The 21,979-nt window shown below is 38.6% G+C and overlaps 1 protein-coding gene across 1 annotated transcript in view; it reads left to right on the plus strand.

Annotated features, from left to right (window-relative positions):
- The window catches only part of LOC308258394 (lymphocyte antigen 75-like), a gene marked incomplete at both ends in the record, with an annotated part of 99,565 nt that overhangs the window by 58,900 nt on the left and 18,686 nt on the right, over positions 1 to 21,979 (plus strand). Inside the window, 8 exons of the mRNA XM_080688960.1 lie at positions 1,488 to 1,627; positions 3,466 to 3,571; positions 4,023 to 4,183; positions 7,286 to 7,415; positions 9,384 to 9,610; positions 14,741 to 14,903; positions 17,776 to 17,943; positions 20,209 to 20,325. Of these exons, the coding sequence (XP_080545086.1) occupies positions 1,488 to 1,627; positions 3,466 to 3,571; positions 4,023 to 4,183; positions 7,286 to 7,415; positions 9,384 to 9,610; positions 14,741 to 14,903; positions 17,776 to 17,943; positions 20,209 to 20,325 (1,212 nt within the window). The remainder of the gene's footprint in view (positions 1 to 1,487; positions 1,628 to 3,465; positions 3,572 to 4,022; positions 4,184 to 7,285; positions 7,416 to 9,383; positions 9,611 to 14,740; positions 14,904 to 17,775; positions 17,944 to 20,208; positions 20,326 to 21,979) is intronic.

The following is a 21,979-nucleotide window of genomic DNA, read 5'->3' on the forward strand; positions in this document are numbered from 1 at the left end:
TGTTGATTTGTAATGTGTGAGCTCCAGATTCAGTTACGAGCTTAATCTTTTTTTTAACCGTTTTTTATAAATTTTTATTGGTGCATTGTATTCATACATCTCAATGGGATAAAAAAAAAATACTTGTGGAGATATTCATACACACATCACCCAATCAGCCCTACCCAATCTCTAACCCCTTCCCTCACCCTCCCTCCTACCCATGCTTGGCTTCCTGGTTGACTTTGATATGTTTAAGTACATCATGTGCTTTAAAGAGTTTCCCTTATCCTCCTCCTTATCCCCTCAGATATGTCACCTTCATTGCTCCTCTATGGGTCTCTTCTTCATCTAGAGTTCCTCCTGTTACCCATTTCTTCCTAATATTTTCACATTAAGAAAAGCATCTGATTTCTTATTTTTTGTGACATTTCACTGTAAATGCCATAATTTTGTTCTCCCTCGTGGCTGGGCAAAATTCCACTGTGTACATATCCCATGGTTCTGAAATCCACTCATCTGTTGAAGGACATCTTGGCTGATTCCACAATTTGGCAATGGCGAACTGTGCAGCTATGAACATGGTTGTTCATGCACTAGTTTGGTATTTTGGTTTTTGTTCTTTCTGGTAGATACCCAGAGGTGGTATCTCTGGATCATACCTTTTGACTATATATTTGGTAGCTTCGTCTTATTCTGATTTATTGTTAATGACAGTAGCTCAAATTCCAAATGCAAATAAAGGTGCGTTTCACTGTGACTATAGCTTCCTTTATCCTAAAGCAGTTACTTAGAAACAAACTTGCCACTTTTGTAACTGATAATCAAATGAACACATTTACAAGGTGAATAAGGAATAGTTTTAAAATATAGGTTATTTCCCTCCTTAAACATACAGTTTTTGCCTCTCATTAAACTCCCTTTTCAATTTTCTGTCTAATTCTTGCCATCATTCTTTAGAGGGTGTGATAATTAAACCAAATGTATTCCTTTCTTTTAGCCAACATTGTTATTCAATACCTACGGATATGAATAATAATGGAAAATATGAATTACTAGGGGAGAAAGGGAATATATTTTAACCACTTGGGGAAGACTGATTTAAAGAATCTTTCTTAAACCAGGCATGGTGGCACATGCCTATAATCCCAGTACTTGGGAGGCTAAGACAGGGGGATCACAGGTTTGAGACCAGCCTCAGCTACTTAGCCAGACTCTCAGCAATTTGGCAAGACCCTATTTCCCAATAAAAAATAGAATAGGGCTGGTGGTGTAGCTTGGAGGCAGAATGCCCCTGGGTTTAGCCATACCAAAAATAAATAAATAAATAGCCTTTCTTGGTTATAGCTTTGTGGCAGGGCATGAGCTTAGCATTATGAGGGAGGCCTGTGTTCAACCCTTAGCAGCAAAAATAAAGTAAAATAAAATGTCTTTCTATACTAGTAGGTTGTTTATAAAATGTGCTGAATGAAACATCTCACCATTACAATCCTACTTTTATTTCTCAGACTTAAGTAAACCAACAGACTGTAATATCAAATTGCCCTTCGTCTGTGAAAAATATAATGTATCTTCATTAGAGAAATACAGTCCTGATTCTGCAGCTAAAGTACAGTGTTCTGGGGATTGGATTCCTTTTCAGAATAAGGTAAACAGAGAATTTCAAAATTTTTCCAAAAAAAAAAAATGATTGCTTTCATCTAGATTCAAGGCCTGTGGCAGAAGAACAACCCATGAGACGCCCCCACTAAGACAGCCCCTGCTTACATCAGTGTCCTGCCTGGTCTCTCTGTGGCCAGAATCCACGGTGATATCAAGAGTTAACTCTCAAGTTAGTCATGCCTGCAGGTCTTTCAAAGTGCAGCCTTTCTATTCTGTTGCTACAAACATTTAAATTGCCAAGTTGATCTGTCAATGGGTAGTAATACACGGAATAGTCAGGACTATCTCTATGGCCTATAGGAAATGGACTTAATGTCTGACTGCTGCTTTCTTTCCCCCTCAAGGACAGCAAGCAAGCAGCATCCAACAATCAAATTAGATCAGCATTTCCCAAAGGACTCTACAGAGACTGCACATATGCTACAAAATATTAATCATTGATCTTGCCTCTAAATGGGAGTTTTATGATTAAAAACGTTTGGGAATTGCTGCATTTCATATCTGCCTCTTTGAGATGCATAATCCATTTTAGTATACGTATCTGTTAGGAAATGCGTTTGGCTGCTAAAAAGAAATTGCCACAGTATGCTAAAATATTTGTTCTCTCACACAAACGAAGCCTAAAGGTAAGCTAGCTGGGCTGGTGTGGAAACTCCATGAAATCTTCAAAATGAGGCCCTTTTGTGTCTGTTTGCCGTCCTTAATATATGGCTGCCACACTCAAATTTAGGATCTTCTCCCTAGGGTATTTTCTAAAAGCCACCAAGTGACTTTGCCTATATCCTATTGGCCACTACAGCCTGTAAGAAAGCTGAAAAAAATTGTAGGATGTTGCAGAGAACACAATTTGGGGCTATACTCACACTACAGTGATGGTAATGTAAAAAAGAAAAAGAAATGTATTTGACAGCTGAAAGCATCTGTAGTAAAGTGAGGGATATATTTTGACTATTAAAAATTAGGACAGTATTTTTAATTCTCCAAGGTACAGGGACTATGTTAAATAGCACAGTTGTTATAAAATTGAATTGAAGCTGGGCGTGGTGGTGCACGCTTGTAATCCCAGCATTCGGGAGGCTGAGACCTGGAGGATCGCGGTTCGCAGACAGCCTCAGCTACTTAGTGAGGCCCTCTGCAACTCAGTGAGACCCGGTTTCAAAATAAAGAATAAAAAACAGGGAAGGAGGTGTAGCTCGGAGGTCAAATGCCCCTGGGTTCCATCCCCAGACCCTCAAAAAAAAAAATTGAATTGAATTGAAATATCTTGCTAGGAGAAAGAGAGATGTTTTGTCAAGTGTGTTTCTTGGTACAGAGAGGGTGATAATTAAGAGCATAGACATTAGGCTAGGAATATATCTCAGTGGTGGAGTGTTTGCCTAGTATGTGTAAGGCCCTGGGTTTAATCCTCACTATCACAAAAAGAAAGAAAGAAAGGAAAAAAGTAAACATTGAAATAAGATGAGACAGATTCCAAGTCTAACCTTACCATCTTATGCCTATTGCACTTAAAGATGGAGTTACTTAATTAACCTGTGCTTCGGCTTTCCCATTTGTTGTGAGAATTAAATGAGATAATACCACAAAAACTGCCAACACATAGAAAGCACTCAATAAGTGGAAGATTTTTTAAAAATATGTAATAGTTTGAAGACCACTCTTCAGTTATTTCTTTTAAGAGTGTAGACCTGAATTATGGCACCACTTTGTAAATTTGCCTATCTCACAGACTGAATATTACCAGTCTATTCAAAGGTAAGGCGTTTGCTTCCTGTGTGAGCCTTGTTGTATGTAGACGCTCATGCTTCGTCTGTGCTCTGTTTGCAGTGCTTTCTCAAGATCAAGCCACAGTCTCTTCCGTTTTCTCATGCAAGCGATGTCTGTCACTCCTATGGAGGGACCCTTCCTTCCGTGTTGAGCCAGAGCGAACAAGGTACCAGAATTGTTTAAAAAGCATGTTTTATTCTGATCTGGGAGCCAACTTAGTTCTAGGGAGCAGTGGGGAATTAACATATAAAATAATCTTATTAAAATACTTCTATACAAAGCAAGTAAAAGACTATCTTGATAGATAGCAAAAGACATTCACTGACATTTTTTCTACAGGTATTTAAATTTAATTTAATTAATTAAATTTTTTTTTTTTTTTGGTGGTACTGAGGTTTCTGGAAACCCTTCTACCTCCGGGCTACACTCCCAGACCTATTTTATACTTTTTTATTTGGAAACAGGGTCTCTTAAGCTAGTGAGGCTGGCTTCGAACCTGCGCAATCCTCCTGTCTCCGCCTCCCAAGTGCAGGGATTACAAGCGTGCGCCACCACGCCCGGCTTATTTTTTTTTTAATTTTAAATCAAATGCTTTTTTTTAAATCTCTTTCTAACAGATTTTATTACATCTTTGCTTCCTGATATGAAAACTGATTTATGGATTGGTCTTCGTTGGACTGCTTACGGAAGGATAAACAAGTGGACAGATGACAGAGAGATGACATACAGCAACTTTCACCCATTGCTTGTTGGTCGGAGGCTGAGTATACCAACACACGTATGTTTTTGTGAATCAATAATCTATATATCTCTGTGAAATAATTGAGCCTCCCGTAAATTAGTGAATTAAGAACAATGACATATGTTTTTCAATTTTTTTATACTTTTATTGGTGCATTATAGTAGTTCCTAGTGATGGTGACATGTGTGCACACAACACTTGGTAGCCCCTCTCCCCAGGCTCCCTCCTCATCCCCACTTCCCCAAACAGAGTACTGAGATTGACTTTGGTTTTCTTATGTATGTATACAATGTCAATGGAAATAATTTCTTCATTAATTCTCTCTCATCCCCCAACCCACACCACCTCCCTGGCTCCACTGGGTTTTCGCCTCCGTTGTCTTTTGGTATCCCAATTACTAGCTCCCACATATGAGACACAACAATGTGATCCTTCAACTTTGTGACTGGCTAATCTCACCATAATGTTCTCCAGGTCCATCCATTTTCTTACAAATGACATAATTTTTTCTTTATTGGTGAGTAGAATTCCATTGTGTGTACATCCCAGAATTCTGTAATCCTTTCATCTGTTGATTGACACCTAGGTTGGTTCCATGATTTAGCTATTGTGAATTGTGCTGCTATGAACATGGGTATGCATGTATCAATATAATATTCTAATTTCAGTCTCTTTGAAAAGATACGGTAGCTGGTAGCCAAGCGTCGTGGCACACACTTGTAATCCCAGCATTCGGGAGGCTGAGACTGGAGGATTGCAGTTCATGGGCAGCCTCAGCTACTTAGTGAGACTCTCTGCAACTTAGTGAGACCCTGTCTCAAAATAAAGAATTAAAAAAAAATTAGGGCAGGGGATGTAGCTCAGATGTCAAATGCCTCTGGGTTCCATCCCCAGACCCACAAAAAAAAAAAAAAAAAAAAAAAAAAATACCCTGGAGTGGTATAGCTGTATCATATGGTGGATCCTTTCCCAGTTTTTTGAGAAATCTCCACACTGATCTTCATAGCAACTATATTAGTTTGCAATCCCACCAACAGTGTAGAAGAGTTTCTATTTCTCCACATTCTTGCCAGCATTCATTTTTCTTTTACTTATTTAATAATTGCCATTCTTATTGGGGTTACATGGAATCTCTGTGTCATTTGATTTGCATCTCACTGGTTGCTGCTAATGTTGAACATTTTTTCATATATTTATTGGTCATTTGTATTTTCTCTTTTGTGAAGTGTCAATTGACAAGGACCTGTTTATGATTTTGATTATATGACATATTCAGAATAGGCAAGTTTATAAATATTGAAAGTTGATTAGTGGTTGCTAGAAGTGAAGGAGGATGGAAGGGCTAGGAATAATGACTGGAGGGTATAAGATTTCTTTTTAGAGTATAAAAATGTGTGAAAACTGGGGGTCGTTATACAACTCTGTAAACACACTAAAAACAAGCATGCACTTTAAATGGGTGAATCGCATCCTATATGAATTATAACTCAATAAAGCTGTTAAAAGAACAACAAACAGAGTTGGATCTGAGGGAGCACTCCTGTAATCTCAGGACTTGTAAGACTGAGACAGGAGGATCACAGGTTCACGACCAGCCTTAGCAGCTTAGCAAGACTCTCGGCAATCTAGCAAGACCCCATTCCAAAACAAAAACATTTTTTTTAATGGCTGGGGTATAGCCTGGAGGTAGAATGACTCTGGGTTCAGTCCCCAGTATCATAGGAGGAAAAAATAAGAACAACAAACAGTACTTCATAACTCTAGCCTCAGGTAGATGACCTAGTTTTTCACAAAAACAAAAAAAGAACTTGAGTCTTTTGCTGCTAAATATTATGTTGACTCTTTAAGATATATCAAACTAGGACTGTGCAAGACCCTGAGTTTGATTCCCAGCACTGCAAAAACAATGTCAACATAACAAAAACCCTCATTCTATTATAAGCTTATATTTTTAATATAAATATAACTATTTTATATTTTTAATCAAAAATAAATATTGGAACTAGGCATGGTGGTGCATGCTTATAATCCTAGTACTTTAGAGGCTGACACCAAAAGATTGCAGGTTCAAGGATAGCCTCAGCAACTTAGGCCCTGTTTCAAAAATAAAAGATAAAATAGAATTGGGTGTGTATCTCGGAGGTAGAATGCCCCTGGATTCAATCCCCAGTACCAAGAAAGGAAGGAAGAAAGGGAGGGAGGGACTGGAATCCAGGCATGGTGACACACACATGCAATCTTAGTATTTGGGAGGGTAAGACAGGAGGATCACAGGTTCAAGACTAGCCTTAGCAATTTAGCAAGACTATTCAGCAACTTAGACCCCGTTTTCAAAACAAAAAAGGCTGGGGGTGTAACTCGGAAGTAGAACACCCCTAGTTTCAATCTTTAGTACCACGAAAAAAAAAAAAAAATGTTGGCACAGTGCTAAGTTTACTGTCCTTGTTTTATCTTTTTTTTTTTTTTTTTTTTCGTGGTACTGGGGTTTCTGGAAGTCCTTCTACCTCCAGGCTACACTCCCAGACCTATTTTTTATACTTTTTTATTTTATTTTATTTTATTTATATTTTTTATTCTATTTGGAAACAAGGTCTCTTCAGCCAGTGAGGCTGGCTTCGAACCTGTGCGATCCTCCTGTCTCCTCCTCCCAAGCATCTTCTTATTTCTAATAGTTATTCTTAATCTGCTTAAAGAAATAATCAGTACTAGCACTATTTTATTTTTTAATTTCTAAAGTTAACCGCCATCATGCATAGTGATACACCCATGTAATCCCAGTACTTGGGAGGCTGAGGAAGGAGGATTGCAGATTCTTGACCAGCCTCAGTAATTTAGAGAGGCCCTTCTCAACTTAGTGAGACCCTGTTTCAAAATAAAAAATAAAAACAGGGCTGAGGATGTATTTATTTGAGAGATACAATGCCCCTGGGTTCAATCTCCAATACCACACACAAAAAAATTAAATAAGTGCCATTTTCTCATGCTTTGAAAGTTTATTAGAGATTCCTTAGAAATTTCACAGTGAGCTTCTTCATGAGATATTTTTTATGGGGCAGGAATTGGAATCCAGGATTTTATTGCTAGAATCTTCATTCTGTTAATTTCATAATTACATGTACATACTGCGTTTTTGTTTAGTTCTTTGAGGAAGAATCCCACTACCACTGTGCTCTGCTACTCAACTTCCAAAAGTCACCTTTTACTGGAACATGGAATTTTACCTCCTGCAATGAACGCCATACAGTATCTCTCTGTCAGAAATATGCAGGTATCAATTATTATTTAAATAACTATGGTACTTTATTTTATTACATATGGTTCTTTTCATAGAAATGTTATAAGTGAATACATAAATTCATAACCATATAGCTTAATTTTTCAGTATGGGTAAATTCATATTGACCCAGTGACACAAATAATCTGAAAAGGAATGGTGACTTTTTTTTATTTTTTTTATTGGTGCATTATATTCATACAACATATTGGGGTAAAAAAAAAACTTGTGTATACAAATATGTACTCATCGCTGATTTAACCCCTACCCAATTCCCACTCCATTCCCCCCACTCCATCCCTCCCTCCCTTGCTTGGCTTAGTGATTGACTTCGATATGTTTAAGTACATTGTGTGTTTTAGAGATTTTTCCTCTTCCCCCCTCCTTTCTCCTCCTTTAGGTTGTCTTGTTTGCTCCTCTATAGGATTTCCTCTTTCAAGAGTTCCTCCTATGACCCATTTCTCCCTAACTCTCACATATTAGGGAAAGCATCTGATTTCTTATTTTTTGTGACTGACTAATTTCACTTAGCATAATGTCCTCCAGTTCCATCCATTTCCCTGAAAATTATGTAATTGAGTTTTTTTTGATGGCTGAGTAAAATTCCATTGTGTACATATCCCAGTTTTGTAATCCATTCATCTGTTGATGGACATCTTGGCTGGTTCCATAGTTTGGCTATGGTGAATTGTGCAGCTATGAACATAGATACACATGCATTAGTTTGGTAGTTTGGTTTCTTTTCTTTTGGGTAGATAGGAATGGTGACTTTTTTAAGTAGCATAATCATAGACTATATTAATAATGGTTGTCTAGTTGGAGTAAATTATGGCTTAATTTTATTCTTCCTTCTCTGCCATTTTTTCAATTTTTTATCTTGGGAAAGGAGACAAAAACCTAATATTTTAAATTTAGTCCTATAGTTAATATTTTTAACTTAGTACTACACAAAACATTCATTTTAAACATCATTTATAGAGAGGTAGAGCATTATATGAGGATCACTGTCTGTGCCGTCCTATGATGCAAATCATAGTAAAGTGTGTACTTAGAATAGAAACATCCGTATTTTGAACAAGATATGTTTGAAAAGATGCTACATAATTTTTTGTCAACTGCAGTGAGTTTTTAACAAATACTTTAGAGAAAAAATGTCATATAAAAATCTGGGTATGGTGGTGCACGCTTGTAATCCCACCATTTGGGAAGCTAAGACAGGAGGATTGCGGTTTATGGACAGCCTCAGCTACTTAGGCCCTTTGCAACTCAGTGAGACCCTGCTTCAAAATAAAGAATAAAAAATAGGGCTGGAGGTGTAGCTTGGAGGTAGAATGCACCTGTGTTCCATCCCCAGTACCACACACACACACAAAAAAAAAAAAAAGGTCATATAATGAGTACCTGAAGTAAATCTTTCTTCATATACTTTGGGGTTTTTTGGGGTTTTTTTTTTTGTTTTTGTTTTGCTAATTTAATCTTTACCAATTTGTCCCATGCTTTTTAGAAACTGCCTTATTCAGTTAAGTGTTGTAAAGAAGCAATTCAAATATACTCTCTTGGAAGTGGCTTTACACATTTTCTCATGGTAGCTTTCCCATGAAAACTTTGTAAGGGGACACTTTTAAATACCTTCCCTGGTGGAGCTACTTAGACAAAGGAGGGATTTATTGGACTCTACTGTGAAATGGCAATCTTATTGCAGGCCACTTTTATTTATAGCTTTTTCCCTTTATAAACCGAAGCAAATAAACAAAAATTTGTTTTGATTTTTAGAAACCAAATGTTGCAAATAAGACATTTGACCTAAGATACAGCAAGACACACCTAATTCTCCCAGCCAAAATTTAAAAAACAAGTACATTGGCAAGTGATATCTAAGTAGATTAGTAAGGGGAGAAGATCAAAAACAATCCCATGACTTACAGTGAGGTGGTTGTTACTGTTGTTTTCTCTTACATGCAGAAATTAAAGACGGACAGCCCTCACAGAATACTTCAGAAGCTGTCAAGTATCTAAATAACCTGTACAAAATCATCCCAAAGACACTGACGTGGCATGATGCTCTAAAGGAGTGTCTGAGCCAAAACATGCGCCTGGTGAGCATCACCGGCCCTTACCAGCAGGCGTTCCTGGCCGTGCAGGCACTTCTTCGCAACTCTTCCTTCTGGATTGGACTCTCCAGTCAAGACGTGAGTTTTGGGTCCCAACCACCAGGACTCTGCAATGGAATGTGCTGTTTTTATTGTGCATAGCATCTCTCATAGACTAAAAGAAACCGGAGATGGCAGAATCTTACTCCAGTAAATTTCATGAACATATGAGTTTTTATAGTGATGATCTTTCTGCAACTAACAGATTTAGTGCTTTATTGTTTCGATGGGAAAAAAAAAAAGCCCTACTAGACAAAAAATACTTGAGCCCTTCTTTTTATTTATTCTAACCCAGTCTGAGCTAGAATCAGCAGCTGCCATATTGCCTTAGCCAACAGAAAGGTGACACAAGGGAAGAACTTAAAAATCCGAAATCAGATGGGATGGTGTCGAAAAGAGCTTTCCATCACTTTCAGAATCCACAGAGAGACATTAAGCTGCTCTCAAAAGGGATTAGAATAGTATTTCACACCATAAGCCCTGCTCCTGGGTAGATGTGTTGGGTACTTTGTATTCACTTCACAGCCCAGCAAAGATTGCTGGTCTCCCAATAATTCCCAGCACTGACCTATGTGCATGCAGAACAAGCCGGAACTGATATGCCACTGAGCTCTTGCTGTAATTAAATGGGGGTTTTTGTTGTTCTTGAGAAAGCCATTTTGTTTCTCTCAGCGCTGTAGGCCATGTTTGCATAACTCTTCTCAACCATGGTATACCGCAGTATAAAAAGATGGGTCTGGGCCGGGCGTGGTGGCGCACGCTTGTAATCCCCGCACTTGGGAGGCAGAGACAGGAGGATCGCACAGGTTCAAAGCCAGCCACGCGCGCTGGCTTAGGAGACCCTGTTTCCAAATAAAAATAGGTCTGAGAGGGTAGCCCGGAGGTAGAAGGGCTTCCAGGAACCCCAGTACCAACAAAAAAATAAAAAATAAAATAAAATAAAAAGATGGGTCTGGAGCTATATGGAGAAACTGACTGAAGACAATTTAGTCCTCACATAAGACAGGGATAGAACTGGAAAATGGATGGATAAAACAGTTGTTACCAGAAGCTCAATTAAAAGTGGTGTTTAGAGCTGGGTGTGATGGTGCATGCTTGTAATCCCAGTACTTAAGAGGCTGAGACAGGAGGAACATGGGTTCGCGGCCAGCCCCAGCTACTTAGTGAGGCCCTCTGCAGCTTAGTGAGACCTTGTTTCAAAATATAGAATAAAAATATAGAGCTTGGGTGTAGCAAAAAAAAAAAAAAAAGTGGCGTTTAGAGATGGCTTGAGCAATAGTCTTTCTGACCCTCTGGGTATTGTAAAATTTACCTTCAAGTCAAGCCCACCAATCAGGGAGCCTGCTATTCCAGCGCTCACAGAATCCACTTTCACTGCAGTGTGTTTACTTGCTTTATCTGCTGTGATTAGTGCTCTGTGGAAGTGACCACTGCAATTATTGTTAGGGCAGTTATAGGTTAATACATTTCCTAAACCTGAGCAATATTGTCATTGTAGAAAATTTGTAAAATATAGTAAATTTAAAAAAGAAAATTAAAATAATTTTATTAATGGGGAAGTTGTATTATTAAAGTAATTGAAGATAATTGTGGTTTAGTATTTTTGTATGTATCCTCTGAGTTATTTTTCAGTTTGCACATATTTATTTTTAAAACACTGAGGTTGAGCCGGGCGTGGTGGCGCATGCTTTTAATCCCAGCGCTTGGGAGGCTGAGACAGGAGGATCGCACAGGTTCGAATCCAGCCTCAGCTACTTAGTGAGGCTCTCAGCAACTTAGTGAGACCCTGTTTCCAAATAAAATATAAAATAGGGCTGGGAGTTTAGCCCAGAGGTAGAAAGCCCCTGGGTTCCACCCCCAGTACCACCAAAAACAAAACAAAACAAAAAATCCACTGAGGTCATGCTGTTTTATGGTGTCCTCCTTAATGATTTTGATCTTTTCTTATTTTATTTCAATCTTCACCTATATTTTTCTTTTCCTTTTATCCATAATTTAAGTGTATTCTGTGGAGCTATGTATTATGTATCTCCATAAGCTGCCCTAGATCTTCGAAACATGACAGGATATTAATAAATAACAGTTTATGTTGAAAGCATAGAGAAGATATTGAAAGATTTTAATAGAGAATAGTAACAATATGAGGCTTTTCCTTAAGTAAAATGACACTGGGTGAAGGGCGGGGGAGAAAGTGAGTGGTCTGATAACAGGGAAACCAGCTGTTTTTTTAAAAATTCGTTCAGAAATTGAATTCATCCTGAACCAAGGCATATTTAGTGTATTGAGGTACAGCAGTTCTGGGTTAGATAAAGCCCATCATGCACCATGGCGAAGACTCACTTAAGTATTTAAGATGTCCCCAAGGCAGTGGTAGGAGCAGGAGGACAGAGCAAGACCCAGGACATTTTAGTGAATGTTGGGAAGGAACAAGGGGACCAAGTCCTCATGACTGTCAGAGTGAGGGAGTCACAGTGATGAGAAGAACATAATCCTCAAAGGAGACATCTGAAACAGATAGGAAGCCTGGCTTTGCACTACCTCTTTCTTCTAGTTCTTGGGTGTTTAAGAATGGAAAAACAGACAGCTTTCCCTGTGGCACAGACCTTTAATCCCCATACTTGGGAGGCTGAGATAAAAAGATTGCAGGTTCCAGTCCAGCCTCAGCAACTTAGTAAGGCCCCAACAACTTAGTGAGGTTCTGTTTCAAAATAAAATAAGGCTGGGGATATAACTCAGAGGTAAAACGCCCCTGGGTTCAATTCCCCCAATAAATGTCCTCCCCCACGCACATGCACGCACACGCACACGCGCGCGCACACACACACAGAAAAAAAAAAAAACCTCAAAACTTTAGTACAGAGATATTTACAGTCTTAATCAAGAAGTAAAGAAGCAAGCCAGGCGTGGTGGCTCACGCTTGTAATTCCCACGCTTGGGAGGCGGAGACAGAAGGATCTCGCAGGTTCGAAGCCAGCTGCGCTGTCTTAAGAGACCTTGTTTCCAAATAAAAATATAAAAAAAAAAATAGGTCTGGTAGTGTAGCCCAGAGGTAGAAGGGTTTCCAGGAACCCCCGTACCACCAAAAAAAGAAGAAGTAGGAGGAGGGGGAGGGGGAGGGGGAGAAGGAGAAGGAGAAGAAGAAGAAGAAGAAGAAGAAGAAGAAGGAGGAGGAGGAGGAGGAGGAGGAGGAGGAGGAGGAGGAGGAGGAGGAGGAGGAGGAAGAAGAAGAAGAAGAAGAAGAAGAAGAAGAAGAAGAAGAAGAAGAAGAAGAAGAAAAGAAAGGTGTGGGAGGATTTGTCTCTGATGGAATCAAAATAAAATATATATAATTCCTGTTCCCAAAGCCCTGGGATTGAGGGGACACAGCAGAGGTGTGGAGTCAGGCAGTGTAGACAGGAGTACAGGCAAAGTCTCACCTCCGCAGGGCCGAGGCTAAGGCCTCCACAGCTGAGGGGTTGACTGGCCAGGCACCACCTCTGGGACTCAGGTCAAGAACAGTTCCGTACTAAGGCTTGACTGGTTTGCTGTTCATGGTTCACTAAGGAGACTGGGTCTGGCCTTTGCTCACCATTCCAAATGAGCCAGTGATACAAATGGCCTCAGGAAAGCTTTGCTCAATGATAATTCAGTGAAGCCAGCGTTGGTTATGTAAGATTCAGTGCTTTGGTGGCAACATGGAAAACTTCATGTACCTTAGACTCCATTTCTGGACTTCTCTACCTACTCTGTAAATACTATTTTAAGCCGAGTGTAGAGGCGCACGCTGTGGTCCCCGTGCTTGGGAGGCAGAGACAGGAGGGTTACGCAGGTTCGAAGCCAGCCTCACTGGTTTAAGAGACCCTGTTTCCAAACAAAAAATATAAAAATAGGTCTGGGAGTGTAGCCCGGAGGTAGAAGGGTTCCATCCCTAGTACCACCCCCCAAAAAAATCCTATTTTAAGATTGGTAGGTGGGCAGGACCTCGTCAGGATATAAGGACAGGTGTTCACAGACGTGTAGCATACAACAAAATATAGCAAAGGAAGAGATTTCCCCCCAAAGACAGATGTCAGAACAATAGTGTGAAATCTACAAGGCCTAAGGAATTAAAGGGAAGAGAACAAACATTTATGTGGCTCTGTGTACAGCTCGCCACTGGGCTATATCTTTTACACATGACCATAATTAACTATCCTATTAATTCTTTTTTTAACTATCCCATTAATTCTAACCCCATGAAGTTGTGTCATACTTATTTAATAGATGAATGGAAATTTGGAGAGGTAGACCCACAAATCAAAAGCTAGTAAGTGCCAGGTGTGGTGATGCACACCGTAATCACCGTACTTGGGAGGCTGAGATAAGAGATCACATATTTGAGGCTAGCCTCAGCAACTTATTGAAGCCCTGTTTCAAAATAAAATAGGGATGGGGGTCTAGCTCAGAGGTAAAACATCACTGGGTTCAATCCTCAGTACCTTAAAATTAATTAACGCTAGTAACTAAACCAGAACTTAAAGCCAGATATGCTTAGTTCCAAAGCCTTTTCTTTCCACTATACCATGTTGTCTCCAAATTTATTCCTGCTTACAGTGGTCCTCACTCCATTGTAGCTTTCTGGTTTCCAGTGACCAGCAGTTTCAAAGATGTGTAAGACAAGCTGGGCGTGGTGGAGCGCGCTTGTAATCCCCACGCTTGGGAGGCTGAGACAGGAGGATCGCGTAGGTTCAGAGCCAGCCTCGCTGGCTTAAGAGACCCTGTTTCCAAATTTAAAAAAATAGGTCTGGGAGTGTATCCCGGAGGTAGAAGGGCTTCCAGAAACCCCAGTACAACCAAAAAAAAAAAAAAAAAAAATGTGTAAGAGCGTAAGGGTTAGGACCATAGACCTTAGGGACTGGTGGCTGGATTAGAAGCCCAGGACTGTGGTTTATTAACTGTGTAACTTTGGATATATTCCACACCTTCAGCTCCCCTCATCTATAAAATGGAGATAATAATAGTACCTTTCTCATATGATTGTTATCAGAGTTAAATAAGTCAATACTGTTAAACCACTTAGAAAAGTATGTGGCACACAGTGAGTGCCATGTAAGTGTGTGTTAAATATAAAATAAAATATTGTCCATGAGGGCCAAAATAATACAAAAGACATAAGTATTGTCAGTTGAAAAGTATTTCCACTTTTTACAGGATGCACTCAACTTCGGTTGGTCGGATGGGAAACTTCTTCATTTTAGTCACTGGGCAGAAAACAAGCAACTTGAAGACTGTGTACTCTTAGACACCGATGGGTTCTGGAAAACATCTGATTGCAATGATTATCAACCTGGTGCTATTTGCTACTATCCTGGAAGTATGGAAATTCCAAATATCTTAATGCTTAAATTATAAGTTTTATGAGTAGTAGAATTTGGGGGGGGTGGTAAAATCTGATTTTGGAAATTATGAAGAAAATATAATCATGTCCTTTTTACAGCAAAATTTGCCACAAAAAACTTTGCCCACGTAAAATTATTACTTATTAAATATTTTGTCATTTTTGATTTTAGGTATTTTTATTTTTATAACAGCTGATGATGTTGATTGACATTTTAAACTCCACTGTTAGCCGGGCGTGGTGGCACACTCTTGTAATCCCCGAGGCAGAGACAGGAGGATCGCGCAGGTTCAAAGCCAGCCGCGCACGCTGGCTTAGGAGACCCTGTTTCCAAATTAAAAAAAAAAAAGTAAAAATAGGTCTGGGAGTGTAGCCCGGAGGTAGAAGGGCTTCCAGGAACCCCAGTACCACCAAAAAATAATAATAATAAAAAATAGTAAAACCCCATTGTTACTCAGCCTCATTTTACATTTTATATTTACATTAGAAATAACTATCATATTTATGTTTTGTACTTATATAGTAGAAAACTTACTTCTGTGGGAATTTATTCATAGTTCCTAACACTGACAAGTACCACAATTCTCGGGACTCATTCTTAGTTTTGTTGCAAGTAGCAGCAACATGCTCAAGCTGGCTTAAACCAAATGGGAATTTTAGAATCCCCAGATAGGGATTCAGCCCGTGGGGAGCGGACATCGGAGCCCAAGCTGCTCCCTCCCTTCTTGTGCTTCTGCACTCTGCTTCCTGCAGGTGGTGGAGCATGGTGGCGCCACAGCTTTCACTTATGGCTATAGCTGGAAATGAATTCATGATGTCTGAATTATACTTTTCAAATTCTTAGACTCTGAGACAAGTATGTAGTCTGTAGCCCAATTAGAGGAAAGTGATTTTACAGCCATCAGGGGCCATATTTGTGTGTTCGTGCTAGAAAGAGAATACTATGTCAGAAACAAAAGGATTTGTTGAGAGGTGAGACACGGAATGGTCTCTAGTGCATATGAAATCAGTTGATTTTCTTTAAATCAGTTGACACTATTGCTTGACTTTTAAAGACCTACTATTATTCATCCTCACTTTGCATTTTTATTTGTATTGTATTAATTTTATAAATAGAATGTTGCATCTATAGTTTATACTTGTACTGTCTAAAGAAAATATCCTTTTTTTTTTCCCCTGCGGTACTGGGGATGTAACCCAGGGACGTTCTACCTCTGAGCTACACCCCCAGCCCTATTTTTTATTCTTTATTCTTTATTTTGAAACAAGATCTCACTAAGTTGCAGAAGGCCTCACTAAGTAGCTGAGGCTCCTAGCTCAGAATTCCAAGTACTGGGATTACAAGCGTGCACCACCATACCTGGCTGAGAACATTCTTTTGAGAGTAGAGCATATCTATATTTTCATTTTCTTTAATGTACAGCCTTTTTATAAAATTCAGAAAAACATATTTTCTAGAGGTCACTATTATTTATTCATTTATTTTATTGAAGGTTGAACCCAGATGCATTCTACCTCTAAGCTACACCCCTAGCTTTATTTTATTTTGTTTACTTATGAGATTGAATCCAGGGGCATTCTACCTCTGAGATACACCCCCAGCCCTATTTTATTTATTTTTTTGGTTTTGAAAAAGGTCTCACTAAGAGACTGGCCACGGACCTGCAGTTCTCCTGTTTCAGCCTCCCAAGTCTTAGGATTCCAAGAGTATACCACCTTGCCCAGCTTCTATATTACTTTTTATTTTGAAACAGGGCCTCACTTAAGTTGCTGAGGGACCTCACTTAGTTCCTGAGGCTGACCTTGAACCTGTGATTCTTCTGTCTCAGCCTCCCAAGTACTGGAAATATATGTGTGTGTGTACATTTATTTTTTTAAAGTTTTAAAGAGCCATGATACTTTATTTATTTATTTATTTATTTATTTATTTATTTATTTGCGGGTTTGGGGATGGAACCCAGGGGCATTTGACCTCCGAGATATACCCCCTGTCCAATTTTTTTTTAACTCTTTATTTTGAAACCAGGTCTCACTGAGTTGCAGAGGGCCTCACTAAGTAGCTGAGCCTGTCCGCGAACCGCAATCCTCCAGTCTCAGCCTCCTGAAAGCTGGGATTACAAGCATGTGCCACCACGCCTGGCTGATAGGTCACATTTTAAACAATATTTCTGTTTGATTTGATTAATGTAATCGCTTGTTTAAAACATCAAATATTTTATTAAAATGTTCCTTTAAAATTATAAATAGGTGGTCATGGTGGCGCATGCTTGTTATCCTAGTACTTAGGAGACTGAGACAGGAGTATTGCAGGTTCAAGGACAGCCTCCGCAAGTAGTGAGACTTATCAACCTAGCAAGACCCTGTTTCAAAATGAAAATGAAAATTAAAAATAGGGCTGATAGTATAGCTCAGAGGTAGAATATCTCTGGGTTCAATCCCCCATCCAAAAAAAAATGAAGATGTCAGCAATCAGAAACTCGAAAATGAATTCTCCAACTTATAGTTTGGTACCTACTATTAATGTGTTTGTATAGTTCCTCTGAAACGGCTCCATGTACTTGACATTTGATAACGCAGGAAGATAAAAACTGCATTTAACCTAAAAACACATCATTTCTTATATTCTTCCAGTCCACAGCAGGGGCAGAAAAATTGTGTCAAATAATTTCCTCCCTCCAGAAAGCCAGCTTTCAACACCCTATATATGAATATAAACAGAAAACAAACATCACCAGGCCGCTGCTTCTCAGCTTCCTGAACATTTCCTACAAATCAAGTCTAATGACTGTGAACAGGATTTAACATTTACATCTGAAATTAGAATTCTTATCATTAACTTTTTTTCTAGACGAGACTGAAAAAGAGGTCAAACCAGCTGAAAGCATTAAATGTCCATCTCCCGTTCTAAACACCCCGTGGATACCATTTCAGAATTCTTGCTACAACTTCATGATAACAAAGAATAGATACACGGCAACATCACAGGATGAGGTTCACTCTACATGCCAAAAACTGAGTATGTATGCTACACTGTTGTTATAAACTGTGTCCAGATGACTTTTTAAATTGCCTTTGTTACAATAGAATTCTGCTCAGCAATAAAGGAAAACAAAATTACGTCATTTTCAGGAAAACGGATGGACCTGGAGAGGTTAAGTGAGATTAGCCAGTCACAAAAAGTGAAGGGCCATGGGCTTTCTCTTACATGTGGAAGCTAGGGAGTTGAAGGAGTACCAGAGGGACTAAGATAATGGATAACTCCAGTGAAGTGAGGGAGGTGGTCTAGGGGGAGGGGAGGGAAGAGGATCAATGAAGGAAACCCTGCCTTTGGCGTTATGTACATATGTGAGAATGCCAATGTCAATCTTAATATCATGTACGAGGAAGGGGGAATGGAGAAGGAATGGGGAGGAAGCCCACCAAGGGCTGTGTGCATGTGTGTCACCGTTCCTATAAACTGTATTATGATGTGAGACTATAATACACCAATGAATCTATTAAAAAGAAGTTATAATTGGGGGTTAGAACAGATAAAAACGCCTGTTATATATATTTCAAAATGGCACTAGTAGCTAGATCTCAAAAATATTTAACTCCTAATGTCCACATTATCAATGACAATATAATAAAATTGGTATTTACTTGAAGTGGAAAATATAAAGTAACTTTTTTTTTTTTTTCTGGTACTGGGGGTGAAACACAAGGGCTTTCTACCTCTGGGCTATGCTCCCAGACCTATTTTATATTTTTATTTGGAAACAGGGTCTCACTAAGTTGCTGAGAGCCTCACTAAGTAGCTGAGGCTGGCTTCAAACCTGTGTAATTCTCCTGTCTCAGCCTCCCAAGTGCCGGAATTACAAGTGTGCACCACCACTTCTTCATTAAAAGGAAAGGAAGTAGCCAGGTATGGTGGTGCACGCTTGTAATCCCAGTATTTGAGAGACAGGAGGATTGAAGTTTCTCCACCAGCCTCAGCAACTTAGTGAGGCCCTCCACAACATAGTGAGACCCTGTTTCAAAATAATAAAGTAGGGCTGGAGGGCTGGGGGTTGTAACTCAGAGGTACACCCTGGATTCAATCCAATCCCCAGTATCTCACACACACACACACACACACACACACACACACACACACACACACAAACACTATAGAGCAGAGAAATGGATATAGATATTAAGCAAGCTAGACTAAGGGAAAGTGAAAATAGGTTAGTTAGGGAAATCAAAAGCTTAGATACAGCACCAAGCAGCAGCCATACTTAAAACAAATATACACGTCACACATTCAGCTCTTGAGACTCTTGAGATATTTCCAGTGAAATTCACTGAGGATGTATCACGATGAAACTTTGGAACTCTGGGCTTTGTGGAAAGTTCCTATGGAAAATATCAAACCATTATTCCCCAAAGTATGCTCTGTAAAACACTCATCTTAAAATGTTTTAAAAAATCAAAGACCAAGATTGAGAAACACTATACTCCAGGCCTCCTGTCAGTTATTATCAAAGTATACCGACTTGTGTTTTAAGAAATACTGGAGCTGGAGCTGGGCATGGTGGTTCATGCCTGTAATCCCAGTACTCAGGAGGCTGAGACAGAAGCATCACAGATTTGAGGACAACTCAGCAACTTAGTGAGGCTCTCAGTAACTTACTGTGACCCCTGTTTTAAAACTTAATAAAAAAGAAATATTGGTATAAATGAACTAATAAATATTGGTATAAATGCACTAATTTAACTTTGTTTAAACTGCACATGTTTTATCCATGTAGACCTTTACTAAAAAAAAAAAAAAAAAAACTCCTTGTTAATTTTCTAACAAATACACTTTGAGAGATATTTAGCTTTTTTTTTTTTAACACTAACCCTAACCCTAATATACTAGTGTTTTCTAAGGAAAAGGAAAGTGTGCCTGATAGCCCATTCAAGAATAATATTATTAATGTAGTCCTTCATAGTATATCATTAATATAGTTGGATTTTTTCTACCTGGAGATGAGGTTGAAATGAAAAAAGGAGAAGTAAATCACTATCTTAAATTCTAACTTCAGCTACTAGTTTTCCACTATATTTTAAGAACAAATTTAACATCAAAATGATTGAAAACCTGTTCATTTTAGTATAATGCTACAGTGTTAATGTGCCTATCATTGTAATCTTCTCATATTTAATTTTTGGAGGATACTGAAGTGGAAAATAAAACTTTCTAAATCTGTCAAACAAAATAATGTGTTCTGGATAAGTAATCATTAAAATTATTGACTCTTTTTTTATTTAACAGATTCAAAATCACATATTCTGAGTATTCGAGATGAAGAGGAGAATAACTTTGTACTTGAGCAACTTCTGTACTTCAATTACATGGCATCGTGGGTCATGTTAGGAATAACTTATGAGAGTAAGTTGTAGACCTGCCAGTCTTCTCTTTATATTAGTACTTCATTATAGCCTATTTATCAAACTACAAAAACATGTTTCTTCAAAGTACATGTTTATCCGTTTGCAAAGGTGTAATTACATAGAGGTTGGAGATGTAGTTCTGTGGTAGAATGCTTATCCACCATGCAAGAGGCTCAGGGTTTCATCCCCAGCACCACACACACAAAAGTATGCTTTCTGTACTCCATATAATTTGTATATATTATGATAATTTTTCTTGTCTCAATTATTATACCTACTTAGAGTTAAATGATGGGACATAATTTCCCTTCTCCACTCTTGTAGCAACTCAAGATTAACTAATGATGACCACACTCCCATACAAATCTCCAGTATTTACTCTAGATTTCTCTTAACTATATGGAATGAATGAGAACTGACTCACACTTCTATTAATGTTGCACCTCTGGGTTTGTACTATTGGCTCGGGGTTTACGTGTGGTCAGCAGCAGAAAAAGAAGATTCGTGGACAGACGATGGGAGGGCGTATTTGAAAATTGAACTAAACACCACAAATCCAGAATGTGATTGATAATGATAATTTTTTAACCTGAGCTTACTATAGGAGAAATAAGGCCAATTTAGAAAGCTACTGAGAGGTATATTGAAAACCATGAAAGTTTTGAAACTGAGCAAAAAATATATATCTGTGGGGATAAGGCATGAAAACCATACATTTCCCCTAAAAAGGGACGCAGGATAGTAAGCTAAGACAGGGTAGGAAAAAAGCCACGTTATTCAAATATGAGTAAAACTATTTTAATATGGGCTTTTTCTTTGCTACCTAACCTGCTTATTAAGATCTTTCTTAAGTATTTATTGCTTCAGATGAGTTAGTGAAGATTAAACTCTCAAGCAGTAGGAAAGACTTGGTTGCCAGTTGAGGATGAGTTCAGCATAGGAGGACTTAATTGACTCAAGTCTTTTCCTCGGTTGCACTTGACTATCCTTAAAATGAAGGGTGGGGAAACTTGGAGAATAACTAGGTAGAAAGTGACTAAAGAAACAGAGGTCTTTTATTGCTTGTTCATATCTAAGAAGACCTTCTCTACCCCAGGTCATGAAGACTTACTTATGAAGTTTTGTACATTAAGGTCTTACATTTTAAGTTAATTTTGTGTGTGGCAACATCAAGGGGCCCAACTTTCTATCTGCATGAGAACATCCATTTGATCAGCATCATTTTTTTGAGAAGACTGTTCTTCCCACATTGAATGTCTCATCGTCTTTGTTAAAATCAGTTAATTATAAGTATGCACAATTATGTACAACTTATGTCCAGGGAGATTTCTGTCACTGGTTTTGTAGCATATTGATAATTTTTATAATAGTGTTATATTTATTTCCATTGCAATTAAATATATAAGAGAATTACAGGTAAAATTTGATTTTTATATTCATAATTTATATCTTTCGAATTAAAAATAAGCATGATTTACTGTTACAATAAAAATATTTTAAAGAGCTACAGCCTTTTAGAAGATGGAAAAAGGAGAGAGAAAATTATCCATTTGAAATACAGTCCCTGTTGAGCCGGGCGTGGTGACACACGCTTGTAATCCCAGCATTTGGGAGGCTGAGACCAGAGGATCGTGGTTCGCGGACAGCCTCAG

Source organism: Muscardinus avellanarius, assembly GCF_963383645.1.
Source record: "Muscardinus avellanarius genome assembly, chromosome: 2".
Lineage (NCBI taxonomy): Eukaryota > Metazoa > Chordata > Mammalia > Rodentia > Gliridae > Muscardinus > Muscardinus avellanarius.